The 15,897-nt window shown below is 44.7% G+C and overlaps 1 protein-coding gene across 2 annotated transcripts; it reads right to left on the reverse strand.

The window, feature by feature from the left end:
• Positions 1-1,625: 1,625 nt before the first annotated feature.
• Positions 1,626-15,862, reverse strand: Tmem169 (transmembrane protein 169). 2 transcript variants are annotated; one of them, XM_034497146.2, is made up of 3 exons: positions 15,763-15,862; positions 6,429-6,827; positions 1,626-4,037 (listed from the first exon to the last, which is right to left on the reverse strand). In XM_034497146.2, the coding sequence occupies exons 2-3, from the start codon at positions 6,697-6,699 to the stop codon at positions 3,415-3,417; spliced, it is 894 nt and encodes a 297-aa protein (XP_034353037.1). In that variant the 5' UTR covers positions 6,700-6,827; positions 15,763-15,862; the 3' UTR covers positions 1,626-3,414. The 2 variants fall into 2 exon arrangements, with proteins under 2 accessions (XP_034353037.1, XP_076787826.1); XM_076931711.1 differs by having other exon boundaries at positions 15,759-15,856.
• Between the last annotated feature and the right edge of the window lie 35 nt (positions 15,863-15,897).

Raw genomic sequence — 15,897 nt, forward strand, 5'->3', positions numbered from 1 at the left:
ATTATTAGGTATTAGGCACTTGGCACTTGGAGGAAGAATTTGGAATTAGACATTAGGCACTTAGCAATTGGAGAAAGAAGCTTGGAACTTGGAGGCACGAGGGACTAGGATCTAGGGACTAGGAACTCGAGACTTGGAACTTGGACTGGGAACTAGGGACTTGGAGAGAAGAGAGACTGAAGAATAAATGGGATTGAATCACACTCTGTCTGGTCTCCATTCTTCGAGTCCGTCCTCCCTCTCTCTCTTGCTGAACCCCGACCCTCAGACAGGAGCACCTTGGGGCAGTGCAGGCTCTAACAATTTAGCTGAATTTTGTGAACCATGTGTTTCCTTCAGGATGATGAATAAAGTAGAAAAAAAAATTTACTTCAAAATGTAAATTAAATTGCTGGAATATTTAAAGTTGGTATCACTCCTAAGTATGTTAAAGAGCAGTTTCCTTTGCGATCCAAGCATCCCATCTGGCAAGGAAGTTTCTTAAGACAGAAAGTAAACAACTCAAAACAGCTTCAGGAAATCCCTGAAACTGACCAGATTTACTAGGCCCTCTCATTCCCAAAAGTAATGTTCAGAGAAAACAAGCTGCCCGGAAGAAATGTAGACCAACTGAGTCACTTGGAAATGACTCTCCAACTTGCTGAACTATCTACAGGCTGTGCAGTGTGCTCCAGGTTTCCCTACTTTGTAAGCTGTGACCCATGCTGAGGTGGGCTTTGGCAATGCAGCTCCATTTCTGGTCCTGTAAGTAACACCTTACCCATATCCCTGTAAGTAGCCCCAGTAAAACTAATTGGTTCACCAAGTTGGACTTTGGTGGTATCTGTACTTTGGTCTGTCATGTGTTCTGTTGGACTTTGGTAGTCAGTGTCAGGAGAAGGAAGTGGTCAAATAAGGAAATAGATGTTGGTGGCTAGCTTTAGGGATGTAATCTAGTGGGTTTTAGCAGGGAAGAGGGAATGGAGAAAGGGCAAGGCGTGCCAGAGCAGTTTTTTGTCATGCTCAGGCCCCTTCATTACATAAGAGAAGACTGGACAAGCATTAGAACAAAGATGTGCCACCTTCTGCTCCAAGCAGACAGCTGAAGCATTGTATGGACAATTTGGAAACATCATTAAAATCCTACCCACAACTGTATTGTTATGATGCCACGTTCAGCTCCTTTCATCAAATATTATCTTTAAAAGTCCATGTTTTATAAGTAAGTAAATTGAGGTGAGGGAAAGAAGCCTAATGTTGCCCCTTAATCTTTTCAATACTACAAACTAAAACCCTGTGTGGGCATTCCAGAGTGGGAGAATAACACTCTCAAAGAAGGATGTGGAACAATGATTGTCTATCAATTAAGGGCATTTCCAAGAGAGCTTGGGTTTGGTTCCCAGCACCTACATAGCAGCTCACAACAACCTGCAACTCCAGTTCCAGGGACTCTAATCCCTCCTGACCTCCTCCGAATCAGACATGCATGGGTACACTTACATACATGCAGGCAACCCTCATACACTTAAGACAAATGTCTTTTAAAGATCTCTCATCTACAAGACTCTCAAGGCTCACCTTTTTTTTCTGAAAACGGTTGCATTCAGAGCTATTTTTGAGAGCCCCCCCCAATAAGTAAATGCTAATCAGAGTTTATTATCTTTATTTCATTTATATTATTCATATCTCTGGAAATGTACCAGAAAGCACCACAGCTATCTTCAAAAATACTGGACACATTTTCTTTTCCTTTTGATCAAACAAATTAACAGGATTTTTTTTTTTTAATTCTCATAAAGTGGAGTTCAGCACCATACATTAAATAAATGTCCCTGGCTGGCTTTGGGGGAGCTTAATCAACCCCTCTGGTTTGTTGAGTGCTTCAGAACACTTCTTTCTGAGACACACACCCCCAAATAAATAAATTAACTAATTAAAATAAAATAAAAAAATGATCAGCACTCTTTTTAAGAACCCAAACCACAAAACTCACTGACCTCTCAGGACTCCACATTTTGAAATCAGGACACTCTTAAAAATGAAGTTGTTATTTCTCCAATCCAGAATCTTTTTATCTGGATTAAGCTGTTACATTACTCCTAACCCTGTCAGAGAAGCTTCATGCTATAAAGGTCTGAGAGATTAAGGCTCCTGGGTTTGGTGAAACCATAGGGTAACTGTGGTTTGTATTTTGAGCTACTGATCCCTGCTGGGTTAGCGTTCGGAAGATGTACTCTCTCTCTTCTCCATTTTTATAAATTAAATATTGTTAATCCCTGTTCCCCTTCCTTTCCAGGAAGAATTGTGCCATGATTGTATGACCATATGCTCCTATGTAATGGGTCTTTCCAAAGAACCCTGAAACCACTTGACAAAAGGTAAGCTGCCAAGTACACGAGATGTTACTGTCTAAGTCATATGCATAGTATATGTAATTTAGATCTATGTATAAACTCTCTGTAAGACTAGGGCTAAAATAATTATATGAATAAACAAACAGATAAATAAAGTTGCATTGGTAATTTGGAATTCTGGATGTATCTAAATACCTGTCCTAAGATGTTGATTTATACTCCACTACCCAATAGCCACTATCCCCCTTTTCTCAAGTCACATAACCCCAGTATTCATCTAAGAATATAGTTACCCAGATGGAAGATTACAATTCCCAGCACCCTTTGATTGTGAGGTCATGTGGCTATAGTGTGGCCAATGAGATATACTAAGGACTGGGGGAGGAGGGGGACTTTTAAAGCCTCCTTAAACAGGTCGAGTGTGCTCTCCTTTCCATCTCCATTGCTATGACAGAATTGTAGTCAACATTTAGTAACTGAGGAGCACTGAGGACAGCATGCCACCATCTCGTGAACCCCAGCAGTCTTCATAGGGTCATGGGATGGTCTGCTTCCAGACATCTGTGTAAGAAGGAAGTACATTTTCTCTTGTTTAGCTCACCAATGTTTGTGGCTTTAGATATATGCAGTTCTATCTAAACACAATGATGCACCGTCTTTAGATTAGTAGCCTAGCTCCCTAAGCGTGTCGCTCCATCCTCATCTATTTTCTTGATGGATTTGGTCACCCCTGAGCTTCTTCATCTTTTCGGTCACATTTAGGCACACACTCCCCTGGGTCATAGGCACCAATGATACCTTTGGGCCTCTGAAGGAATTTGTGATGTATCTTCATGTCGCACATAAACAGTCCCTTTAGGGCAAAGAGTCAGGAAGCATTTGTATTTTAGACGCACTGCTTTGGCACACGTTGCTTTTCTGTTTTCCACCATCTTGGAATAATGAAGATGGTGGGATACACCAGTGTGAGCCAGGATTTTCCAGGACTGTAGAGGGTATTAGATAGTTTAAGGAAAGACTCTGCTAGATTCCGTAGAATGACTATAGACTACTAGGGCCTGGGAAGGAAGTCACTGGTGGTCTAGACAGTAGAGGTTTCTACATCCTGGATGGGGTCCTTGTTGGAGAGATTGCCCGAGATATTATCAGACTCCAGCAGTTCCACAATGCTGTAGGGAGAACAGTCCTCCAGACCCAGCTTGCTGCAGAGCCAGCCACAGAAGCCTTTCTCCATGTCACAGGCAGCTCGCCACCATGCTGCCCAGGACCATGAGAGCTGGACCACAGCAGCATAGAGCCCCAGGGAAGAGGCCATGGCCATGATGAGCACGGGATAGAAGAGAATGAGGCACGGACAGCAGGAAATCTTATGCCAGAAGGTCCTTTCTTCATTGTACACAAGAAAGATGTTATACCAGGTGATGGTGCCATAGTAGAAAGACACAACAAAAGAGAGGACAAAGACCACAGGCAGGCAGACCAGTGTCCAGAGGACCACATGTGGCCCCTGGTCTGCCCCCACCTGGCAGGCCTTTCTTCCTTCAGGTGCTGCTTCCCTTGACAGCTCCTTGGGTTTGGTCAGCTCCTGCAGCTCCTTCTCTGTCAGAGTGACGTGGATATCCACCATCTGACCCTTCTTCTTCCCTCTTGTGATGGTTCCAGTTAGTGTGACATAGCGGCTGTCCAGAGGCACGTTCCACACACCTGCAGCGCACAAAGGAGATGAGTTTCAAGAACTGAGGAATCCACAGATCATCTCAGTGCCATCCTGAAGCCAGGCCTGAGTGAGAGTAGCACAGCCAGCGAGTCAGCAGCAGGCTTAAAACAGATCTCGATTAGAAGGCAATCTCTGCTGCTATTACCCCCCACAGATATCGCTGGCTCCATAGTGTGGGCCCTGAGAAAACTGTGAGCAAGATTAACATGTCCTTCCTATGGTTTCTACATTTTTCTGGACCATAGCCTTGACAGGGTCTCTGTAACAGGGAGACTGGTGAGGAACCTATTCACCACTTTATCATGACCCTGTTATGAAGGCATTATTTATGAGTATTGACTTGTGCATAAAATGTGTGTGTGTATGTGTACACACTCTGCCTTCTCATGCCTAGTTCTAGGTTTCCCTGAGATGGGGAACATGGTGTTTCATGTCTATAGACACCTTAGTTGTTAAGTCTAAGTGAGTATTAAATATACACTCACTACACACATCTACACACACATACAAACCCACACACTGTGAAGGTTTGAGTAGACTCCTACTTGGCCTATAGGAACAAGGCAAGTGTGGCCTTGTTGGAGGAGGTGTCTCACTGTGGGAGGTGAGCTTTGAGGTCTCCTATACTTAAGCTCCGCCCAGTATGGGATTCCAGTCTCCTGACTGCCTGCAGAAGTCCGGCAGTCTCCTCTTGGCTGCCTTCAGATCAAGATGTAAAACTCTTGGTTCCTCTAGCACTGTGTCTGCCAGGATGCTGCCATGTTTCCCACCATGACAATATGGACTAAACCTCTACACTGTAAGACAGCCCCAATTAAGTATTGTCCTTTATAGAGTTGCCTTGCTTGTGTTGTCTCTTCATAGCAATGGAAGCCCTAACTAAGACACGAGTCCCCTTGATTTCCACTGGCTCTGACAATTCCCTGCTCTCCACTGTGCCTTTGCAAGATGCACCAGGATCTAGCCTGGCTTCCTTGCTAACCTTTTGCCTCCTCCCTTGGTTCTATCCACATTCTAACAGAAACACCCCTCCCCATCAATAGGCCAGCATTGTTCTCACCTTAAGACCCTTGCTGTTTTCAAAAAACACACACACATACACACACACCAAACAAGCAAACAAAGAAACAAACAAAAATACAAACAACAACAACAACAAAACTCCTGTTCCACATCTTTCTTATTTGGTTTCTTCATGTTCCTCAGATGAGTTCAAATGCCACTTCTGTGGAGAGGTCTTCCGTGGCACATAATCCTTCCCCGCCACCCTCTGCCAATGGTCATCTCTCCACTGTTCTAGGTTTCGTCGTCTTTGGAACGTTTATTACCACCTACAGTCCTCTAGCTCACTGTTTGTCTTCCCAGACTAAAAGCTCAGCGATAAGCACAGGGAGACTGCTCGTGTTGTCCGATCTGAGCACGAGTCTTAACACCTATCCTTCTACGTGAATAACCTATCTAGTACTGCATGATACTTCTTAACATAGATAACCCACAGGCTCCCTAATAGCAACAAATAGTCTTATATGTGGAGGACACAGATATAAATTTCATGGAGGAGATCCTAGAAATCTCTGCGACACACAGTCTATGTACTGTGAATCTTCATAAATAATAGTGACCAGTTCCCTACAGTGTGGCTGATATGACTCTAACTGATGCTCGAGGAGTATGAAAGTATTATCTAGTTCCGCATAATAATACTATCATATTCTAGTTCAACATAATACTACCATATTCTAGTTCCACATAATAGTATCATATTCTAGTTCCACATAATAATACTACCATATTCTAGTTTCACATATTCTAGTTTCTAGAAATACTATCATATTTCACACAAATCCTGACATCCCCAAATGTGAAGGAATATTGTATCTCACTGATTTCAAAACTTAAAACAATCTCCTGATTTTCTTTTTTTCTTTTCTTTTTTTAATTTTTTTGGTTTTACCTTTTGTTCTGTTTTGTTGAGACATGGTCTCACTGTATAGCCAAGGATGGCATCCAATTCATGATCCTCCTGCCTCTGCCTCCCAAGTGCTGGGATTATAGGTGTAAGCTACCATACCTGGCTGCACATTCATTATTATTATGAACGGCAATTACTGTTCTTCATATATGTTAATGTAATTAGCCTATAAAACCACTCCTCTTACACTAGCAGTTGTGAAAGGGTAGAGATCCTGTCTTGTCTAGACTAGAGCACTGCAGGCTCTAAGTAACTATTGTTAGTTTAATGATTGGAGGCAGCAACCCCTCAAGATACACATCATCAGAAAGAAAAGGCCAGAAAGCAGGTGCCTGTCTGCTGGAGGGCAGACCCTGCTTTGGTTTTCTTCCCATGACTTTAAACAAGGGGCTCCCAAAAGATTCACCATCATCTCCAGGATAGTCCAGGAAGTCTTCCCCCTCTTCCTCTTTAGGCCGGTCTCCACTTTCAGATTCTTCAGGCTCCTCATCCGTCTTCTCATTATCTGACCTGTAGATAATGATGGATTCTGGGCGAGAGTCTTTCCTCCTCTTCTTCCTGCGGCCCAATGTAGATTCCCCATCCAGGGCTAGGACAGCAGCTACTGCCCTCCTCAGTGAGCCGTGGTGGGGGCTTGGGAGCTGACTCCGGCTTTCAACTGGTGCCGACTCTTCCATCCTAGGCCTGATAGCTAGCCGAGCTTACTTTACGGAAGAGTCTGACTCGTGCAAAGTCAAGCACCACACATCACACAGCTTCTACCCGGAAAGGACTATACAGATATGCCCCCGAGGATGCCTTCGACCTGAAAGACAGAAAGTCAAAGCATCAGCTGGAACCAAAGGCTGGAGAGAAATTGGGAAATCAGTGTAGGAGGGAGGGATCTGTAGAAATCCTCTTTCGGTAACAGACACGGAATAGTACAAAAACCACAAAAACCTCGTCAGTCCAGTAAAAGGATGTAGAGTGTGAGAGTTATCGAGGAGGTCCACAGGCAGGTAAGGGTTAAAGCCAGTCTTCCTCTCATCATAAGTGGAGACTGATATGGCTGGGGCCAGTACTTTGGACTTCTGCCTACCCAGAATGCATTCCAACAATACCCAATGGGAGTAGTAAAACCTCACTAACTGTGTCTACTTTGCAATGGAAGAACCCAACTCCTGGAACAACATGCCCTCAGGAAGTTTCAGGAATCTGGGTTGCTTTCACTTTCAACTCTGCAGAACATTCTTTTGTTCTACAGCTAAGCCAGAAAGGAAAGAAAAGATAGAGCATCTTTCAGAGGAAATGTGGGCACACTATTTACATTTGCAAACTAACCCTGGGCTAATATTGATTTTCTAGGACAGTGGTTCTCAACCTTGTTAATGCTATAACCCTTCTAATACAGTTCCTCATGTTGCAGTGACCCCCAACCATAACATTGTTTTCGTTACTGTTTCTGTCATTTAGTTACTGTTATGAATTGCGATGCACATATCTGATATGCAGAATAACTGTTATGAGACTCCTGTGAAAGGGTCGTTTGACCCCCAAAGGGGTCCAGATCCACATGTTGAGAAGTGCTGTTGTAGGAGAAAATTTGAAGGCTTTATTTATCTGGGGCTTACAATGTTAAGCCAAGGCACACCAAGAGAATCAAGACAGATGAGCTCTGACTTAAACCTCGCCGACCTCTCAGGAGACTGCAATCCATTTTCAAGCTTGAGTCATCATCCCAAGGACTCCTGTGATGCTGCTACAGAGTGAACATTAGCAACACCTAGCCTATCATATTTAGGTAACCAGCTACTCATAGGCTTCCAAAGATGGGGAAAAACCCTGTTGCTATAGTAAGTTTCAAACTTACAAGGGGGAATTTTTTATTATAGAAGATGGCAAACTTGCATCAACGTAAGATGTACTTCAATGGGTCTTCCTGACAGCCATCACCTAGTTTCAACAGTGACTCGCAATAGGGGGCTGGTGAGATGGTTCAGTGGGAAAGGAGCTTGTCAAGCCTGACAACCTGAGTTCCAGCCCCAAAACCCATTTGGGGGAAAAAGACTGTCTCCTGAAAGTTATTCTCTGACCTCCACACACTTGCTGTGGCATGAGCAAGTGTGTGTGCAAACACATACACATACACACACATGCACCACACAACACACACACAAAAAATAAATAAATATGATTATTTAAAATACTGTTTCAGAGCCAGGAGGTGGTGGCACACGCCTTTAGTCCCATCACAGGAGGCAGAGGTAAGCTCATCTCTGAGTTCAAGGCCAGCCTGGTCTACAGAGTGAGTTTCAGGACAACCAGGGCTACATAGAGAGGTCCTGTCTTGAACAAAAAAAAAAAAAAAAAAAGCAAACAAAAATACTGTTTCGGTGTTTAAAAAATTAAAATTAGACAAATTCCCAATAGTATTAGAAGATGGCTCAGCAGGCAAAAGTACCACTGAGCCTGACGGTCTGGGTTGGATCTCTGGAATACATCATGGTGGAAGGACTGTCCTCTGCCATATGCCTCTCTCTCTCTCTCTCTCTCTCTCTCTCTCTCTCTCTCTCTCTCTCTCACACACACACACACACACACACACACACACACACACACACACACACACTTTTCAAAACCTCATAACAGCAATATTCTATGTCATTTTAAAAGCCATTCTTTAACATCATTGAATAGGAATCTGTTCAGATCTCCCTGTTCTACAAATGGTCTTACATCTGTTTGCCTATAGCAGTGCCACCTAGTGGAATTTTCAGCCATCACACCTGAAATGAGGCAGGGCAAATAAGGAAGAACATTTGTTTTGTTTTGTTTTTTTAAGTAGTTTTTTTTTAAGGTTTATTAATGTATTTTATGTATGAGTGTTTTGTCTGTATGCACACCAGAAGAGGGCACTGGATCCCATTACAGATGATTGTAAACCACTGTGTGTTTGCTGGGAATTGAACTCAGGACCTTTGGAAGAACAGAGCAGCCAGTGCGATTAATTGTTGAGTCATCTCTCCAACCCAGAACAGTACTTTTTAAAAATGATTTTATTTTGCCTGTGTGTGTGTGTGTGTGTGTGTGTGTGTGTGTGTGTGTCCTTGAACTCATTAAACTCTTTCCTTTCCCACCAGGCATTAGTGGCACACACCTTTAATCCCAGCACTCAAGAAGCAGAGGCAAGTGGGTCTCTGAGTTTGAGGCCAGCCTGGTCTACAGAGTGAGCTCCAGGACAGCCAGAGCTCCACAGAGAAGGGTAGAAAGGGGAGATAACATTACATAGCATCCCTTGCAGCTAGGTGTGATCCCTTGCAGCTAGGTGTGATCAATCAAATGATTAGTGTTTGGACAAATGGATGTGAGTATGCAGTTTTACTGTCTGTCCCTCTACTTCTCTTTTAGAACTTGGAACATGGTCCTTCCACAGTCCATTCAGATCAAAGCATCCCCTTAGTGACAGCAAAAGACAGAAGACTAACACAGAAAAAGTTAAACATAGGACCATAGGTTCTTAATGCTTAAACTAAAATTATGTGGGCAGGGGAGTCTTGTATTAATCCATAATTTTGGTTTTCTGAGTACAGGCAGATAGGAATTCAAAACTCCAAGGGCATGTTATATTTCAATCCCTCTGCTGAGTCACTGGCATATACACAGAGTTTAAGGAGCATTTAGGACTCAGAACACAAAACAGCATGAACCCTGGTAATGAGTAACTTAAGTCATTTTGGTTCTTCTGGGAGCCCAGCAATTCTGAAACTCAACTGTCCAGCTGATCTGCTGTGGCTACAAGTGTACTTGTGTGGAGGGCTGTCTTCCAAAGTCAGTCTGCCACTACACAGTGAAGTGAAGTGGGCCTTGCCTCTGACTTGCTGTCTTTTCCACTCCTCCACCCCCAATTTCTCCTCCCCAGTATGTGTGTTTGTCATCCAAGGATCACACATCACCTGTCTGGACTAGCCAAAACAGGTTGTAATCACAAGTGATCACTATAAAGTATGTCACCAACAAGGCAGCAAAGTGTTGATGGTTTTACCACCAAAGGTTACCGCCTTTGTTGCAGAATCTCTCTAAAGTGGGAAGGACCCGAGCTTAGACCAGTACTAAAACCTCGCTGCTCCAGCTGTGAAGGGGCAGTGAGCAGTCAGGATACAGCTTGCTTCTCTCTGGTCCTCTTGTGACTTGGGTAAAATTTGAGCACATCCTACAACTTCAGTTGCTTTTTGTGATGTTTCAAACCCAGGACAAATGGCTGAGGTACCTATTTAACATATCAAAGTGGACCTGACCACTAGGTTCTTCCTGCAGTCCCTCAGATCTTACCTGTCACAGGGCCACCCCCTGGCTGGCATACCTGCCCCTTACCATGAACTCTACAGCCCAGTAGACTGGGCTGCTTTTCCTTGTATAATCCAGCCATTTTGGTTACCCACTCCCTTTGTACTCAAAGGTACAGCACCTTCCCTCTCTCTCTCCTGTTCCTCCTCCTCTCCTCCCTTTCCCTTCCCACCTCTCTCCATATGGCTCAGCTCAGGGTCATGCCCACTCTGGCTACACTGTCCCTTTTATCTACAATAAACCTGCTCCACCATGACTGGGAGCAGTCATCTTTCCTTTCCTTTTCCTTTGTATTTCTGTTATTCATTCATTTGTATTTTTTTTTTTACTACATATATTGTAGTGAGGGCACATTTATGGGCCACAAAACACATATGGCGGCAGAGGACAACTTTTGAGGGTTGGTTCTCTTCTTCCACCATGTGGGTCCCAAAGATCAAATTTAGGTCCTCGGGCTTGTCAGAGGGCACCCCCTGCCCAATGAACCTTCTTTGTTGGCCCTTCACATGCTGCTGCTTTTACAAATTACTGCTTTGTGGGAGGGATGAAAAGATAGTTCATCGTTTAAGAGCACTTGCTGTTCTTGCAAAGGACCCAAGTTCGGTACCTGTCACCCACATGACAGCTTAACAACTGTTCTAGATTCCAGTCCCAGAGGATCCAGGGTTCTCTTTTGACCTCCAAGGGTACCAGGCATGAATGCAGTGCTCAAATACGCATGCAGGCAAAGCACTCATACATAATGAGTATGAATAATACTCTTTTGAAAAGCAGTTACTAACTTGGAAGACCATGCAGCTGAATGACATTACTCTCCCACTAGGGTGGTGTAAGTGATACCTCTGACTAAAGCAACCTAACCTTGAGAGTGTTGCTTCTCATGGTCAACTTTTGTCAGCCAAAACTCCTTTCTGCATCTTAATCACTAACTGGAAGAGTCAATGTTCCTGGGGAAAGCCAGCTCTGAGAAGACATGGATAGGTAAATTTTACACATCAGTAACTTTAAGTAAAGTTTCTAAAGTTTCTTGGCAGGCAGGCATGGTGGTACATACCTTCAATCCCAGCACTTAAGAAACAGAGGCAAGAGGATTTCTGTGAGTCTGAGATCAGCCCAGTCTATTCTGGGAGTTCTTAGACATCTAGAGCTATCTAGTGAGACCCTGCCTCAAAAAACAAACAAAAGTTTAAACAACAGACTAGTGAGCCCCATAAGCTTGAGGCCATGAGTGCAAGCCCCAGGAAGCCAGGGGTCGTGGCACATATGCTGTTATAATCCCAGCACTGGGGAGATAGAGATAGGTAGATTGGGGATTCCTGGCTAGCCAACTTAGTCTGCTCAATAAGCCCCAGGCCAAAGAGAAAACTTGTGTCAGAAAAACAAGGTCAATGGCTCCTAATGAATGACACTCTATGCTGTGCTCCTGCCTCTACACACATGCACACATATTCACATGTACACATACACACAACATTACATTTTTGACAAAGAGTTTATTGTCATGTGTGTGCATATGTATGTGAGGATGTACACATGTCCACGCTTGTAGGTTCTCACAGAAGCCAAAGGAGGGCATCAGGGTCCCATAGGGCTGGAGTTACACATAACTAAGAGTGTCCCAGTATGCATGCTGAGAACCAAACTGGGGTCCTGTTGGAGATCAGGAAGTGCCCTTAACTCTGGAGCCCCTAAGGTTAAATATTTAACTTGCAGAAAGATAGCTGACTCACCAAAATCGGGACAGCACATGACCTGGAGAATGAAAGCAAATGTTAACTCAAGGTTACTACAGCAGAAGAGAAAAGCCCGTCTGCAGGAGATGAAGGCCTAGCTCAGCCCATTATGATGCCCATTGGCTACCTGTTCCTTTTGCCTTTTCCTATACAAGCCTTGGAGCCTGTAGGTTCCCTGAAGACTGGCAGCTCCCTGCCATCTTCTTGGTTTGCTGCTTTTCCAAATGGAAGCTTCCCCCACATCCCACCCCACCTCTGTCCCCAGCAAACTGTCCCATTCACTGGATTTTGCAGTGTAAAAATGAAAGAATTCAGTAGGTGACATGGGCCCGTGCTCTCAACTACTCTGGAGGCTAAGGCATGTCGAGTTCAAGGCTTGACTAGCTACAGAGTGGGGTGGGGGGTGGGGCACCCTGGGCAACTAAGGAGGTAAGAATTAAGAAATTAGAAATACAGCTTTCTGAAAGAGTGCTTGTTCCATAGACACAGGCCCCTTTGCCTCATACACATACTAAGGCCATTGGTTCAATCCCTAGTAAAGAGGAAACAAATAAACAAAACTGAGGCTGATTCTGCAAAGAAAACAGTTCCTGGAAGCAGGGGTGGTTGTTTATAAAGACCTTGTATGCCCCTTACTGTAAGAGGTGAAGATTGGATCCTTCATTTGGTTACTGTCCTACCTATTGTGGTAAGTCCTTCTCCCACCCTCCACTCCCTCCATTCCTATGCTACAGCATAAGACTGGACAAAGACAGGGAAACCCAAGCATCCCCTTGACTGGACTGTATTCCCCATGCCTAGAGCAGTACCTGGTACATAAGAGCTCAAGGAGCGACTGTTATGCTGACTGAACATTCACCTGTGAGCTGCCTTGGAGGCCTCTCGCTTGGAGGCATGAGCAGAGTTAGGTGCCTTACTGGTGCCCCTGCTACACAGAGATTCTGTGAGTCTGCGTGTTGTGTGTCACTCCGAGCCAGCAGCTGTTTTGCAAGGGGGGTGGGGTGGGGAGTTAACCAGGAAGAGGGGGAGGGGAAGGGCCAAGGCCAGGGAACTGGGTGAGCAGCAAGAGCATCTCAGAAGAGAAAGGAAGCCACTGCTGATGGCGTGTGACAGCACAGTGGATATGGATGGATCATGGTGACAGCAAGCTCTCTTCCCCAGGACAAAGGAAGCAGAACTGCAGAATACAGAGATTAGTGCTGGACTTGACCCGAGAAGTCACCCAGAGCAGCATGATCTAAGGTGAAGCATGGCTCATGAAGGGGCCAGAAATCAAATCTGAAAGTAAAGGTCTTTTATGTGAAATTGCTGGGTGTGGTGATTTTTAGGGGCTGGCAGATCTTAAAACCTGGGAGGCAGAGGCCGAAACAAAAAGAACATATCTCTTTATTTTTAAACCAAGGAACCCTTGGAGAGATCCCACACCCCTGAACACAGGTTTTACCAGGATTGAGAGAAAGAACTGACTGCTTGGCTGCAGAGTCCCTGCAGGTGACAGATGGCACCTTGTCATGCCCATTGGACTTAACTGCCTCCCATCCCCAGTTAGTTCTCATTACAGTCCCTGCCTCAGTCTGTTCAGTGAGTACTCAACCTCTCTCTCTCTCTCTCTCTCTCTCTCTCTCTCTCTCTCTCTCTCTCTCTCTCTCCCTCCCTCCCTCCCTCTCTCTCTCTCTCTCTGTTTCTCTTTCTGTTAAAAAGCATATTTGAGGGAGAGGGAGGTTTAGCTCTGTGGAGGAATGCCAGTACAAGCTGCATGGTTGGATCTTCAGCAAGACAGAAGAACAAACAACATATATAACTTTGTCCTTGGGATCAGATTGCCCTGGATATTGTATTTTTCTGAAACAATTCTTCAACATCTCTATTTAAATTTATGTTTAGGGGACTGTGGAGATGCCTCAGCAGGAAAGGGTACTAATTTCTGTGCAAGGATGAAGACCTGAGTCAGATCCCCAGAACCTTGGCTTGTAAGCCAGACAGGAGGATGGCTGACTCCCACCAATCAAAAGGGGGCAAGCTCCTGGTTCAGCGAGAGACCCTGTCTGTCTCGAGGGATTATAAGGTTGACAATGATAGAGAAGGGTATCCAACAGTCTCTGCTGGCTTCCACAGGGACACACACACCACAAAAAAATGTATTTTTAAAAGGCAGTTATAGTGGTGCCATTTTTAAATGTGTTCATGATCATCACATAACTGACATAAATGGAAGGATACCAGACCTCTTGACTGACTACCCAGACAAAGGTAGCCAGAGAGCTTTAGCGCTTCCTTTTGTCAGCAGCTAAGCCTTTCTGTTGGTTGGAATCCATCAGCAGCTAAACTGGGGAAGTGCTTGTAAAAAGAGGTCAGAGAAGGGCAGGGAGGTGGAGGGAGTAGAAGATGAGGTGCTCCCAGAACTGCAATCTGGCTGATTGGAGAGACCCAGGGTCTGACTCCACTCTCAGTTCTCTCTGTGAATTTTAAGTATCGGCTCCAACCTCTACCTCCCCAGACAGACACAAATGGCATTTGTTGATTTAATACCTGGAAAGGGAAAGCAGAGCACTCCAGCAAATTTAGAAAGACCGTTGTTCCTGGATTAAGACCAATGACCTACCATAGACCTGCATTTGCAAAGTTCATAAGAAAAACAATACGTAGAGAGGGGCTAAGAGGGTGAAGATGTTGCTGTTAACCTTGAACCTAGGTTCAATCCCTGACACCCACATGGTACAAGAAGAGAACTGACTCCTGCAATTCATCTTCACACACACACACACACACACACACACACACACACACACACACGTAATGTTAACTTTTAAATGAACAAACAGAAGGGCAGGGTGTGGTGTCCCATGCCTTTAATCCCAGCACTCAGTAGGCAGAGGCAGGTGGATCTCTTAAGTTCCAGGCCAACCTGATCTACACAGTGAGTTCCAGGACAGACAGGGATTTATATAGAGAGCCCTTGTCTCAAAAAAAATTAATAATAATTAAAACCAAACAGAATGTGAGCAATAAATTGTTCCTTGGAACCAACTCAGAGCTGACAAGTTTCTTGCTGACAGAATGAGCTAGAAAGGCAGGTTCCAAAAACATAAACCTAGAGATGAATCTTGCAAGAACCACGCAACGATTTATCTTTTTTTGCTGCTATATAGCCCAGATGAAACGGATCAGATCTCAAATCTAGGGAAGGGTGCTTTTTCCTTTCATTTCTGGGTGGGGCACGGGGAATGAGGGGAGGATGGGCCTAAATTAATTTTTGTTTAATCATTCATTACTTAGGCTCTGTGGATAACTGCAACTGTATGCCCTCTTATTCCCCACACCCTCCTCTCTCCAACTCCCTCCCTGAAGATGAAGGGATCTGAGACTTGGATGGCTTCCCTTCAGCTAACCTAAGCCTTTCCCACTTCCTAGCCATCCGCACACAGCTGCTGAAGCCCAGACAGCCAGATATCTGTTGCGGATCGGGCCCAGACCTACAGCCTTTCTCTACACAGATGCTCTGGAGATTCAATTTTAATTAACGGTGGGAGCTATGACCCCAAGGATTGGATTTTTCAGAACAGAAGATATCCTTCCCATTTTGTTCTTTCTCACTCTCTCTCTTCTCATTCCTCTGTCGTTTCCCCCAATGTCACCGAAATTTGAAAATAAATATGAAAAAATCGAACGAGGAGTCTCACCCACACGTTCACTGGTACCCAGGAGGGAAGCTGAGGATGCAGAGGGCTGCAGGCGGCCGCCAGGAGCGGTCCAGCTCTGGGAGGAGGCCTAGCGCGCCGCGAAGGCGGGGCTGGGCGGGACTTGGGGCGGGACCACGCG

The sequence above is a fragment of the Arvicanthis niloticus genome, chromosome 3 (assembly GCF_011762505.2).
Source record: "Arvicanthis niloticus isolate mArvNil1 chromosome 3, mArvNil1.pat.X, whole genome shotgun sequence".
Classification (NCBI taxonomy): domain Eukaryota; kingdom Metazoa; phylum Chordata; class Mammalia; order Rodentia; family Muridae; genus Arvicanthis; species Arvicanthis niloticus.

Coding starts and splice junctions, on each gene's coding strand:
- Tmem169 (XM_034497146.2), bottom strand. CDS start 6,699: ATGGAAGAGTCGGCACCAGTTGAAAGCCGGAGTCAGCTCCCAAGCCCC. Junction 4,038..6,428: donor GGACTATCCTGGAGATGATG/GTGAATCTTTTG, acceptor TGTGCGCTGCAG/GTGTGTGGAACGTGCCTCTG.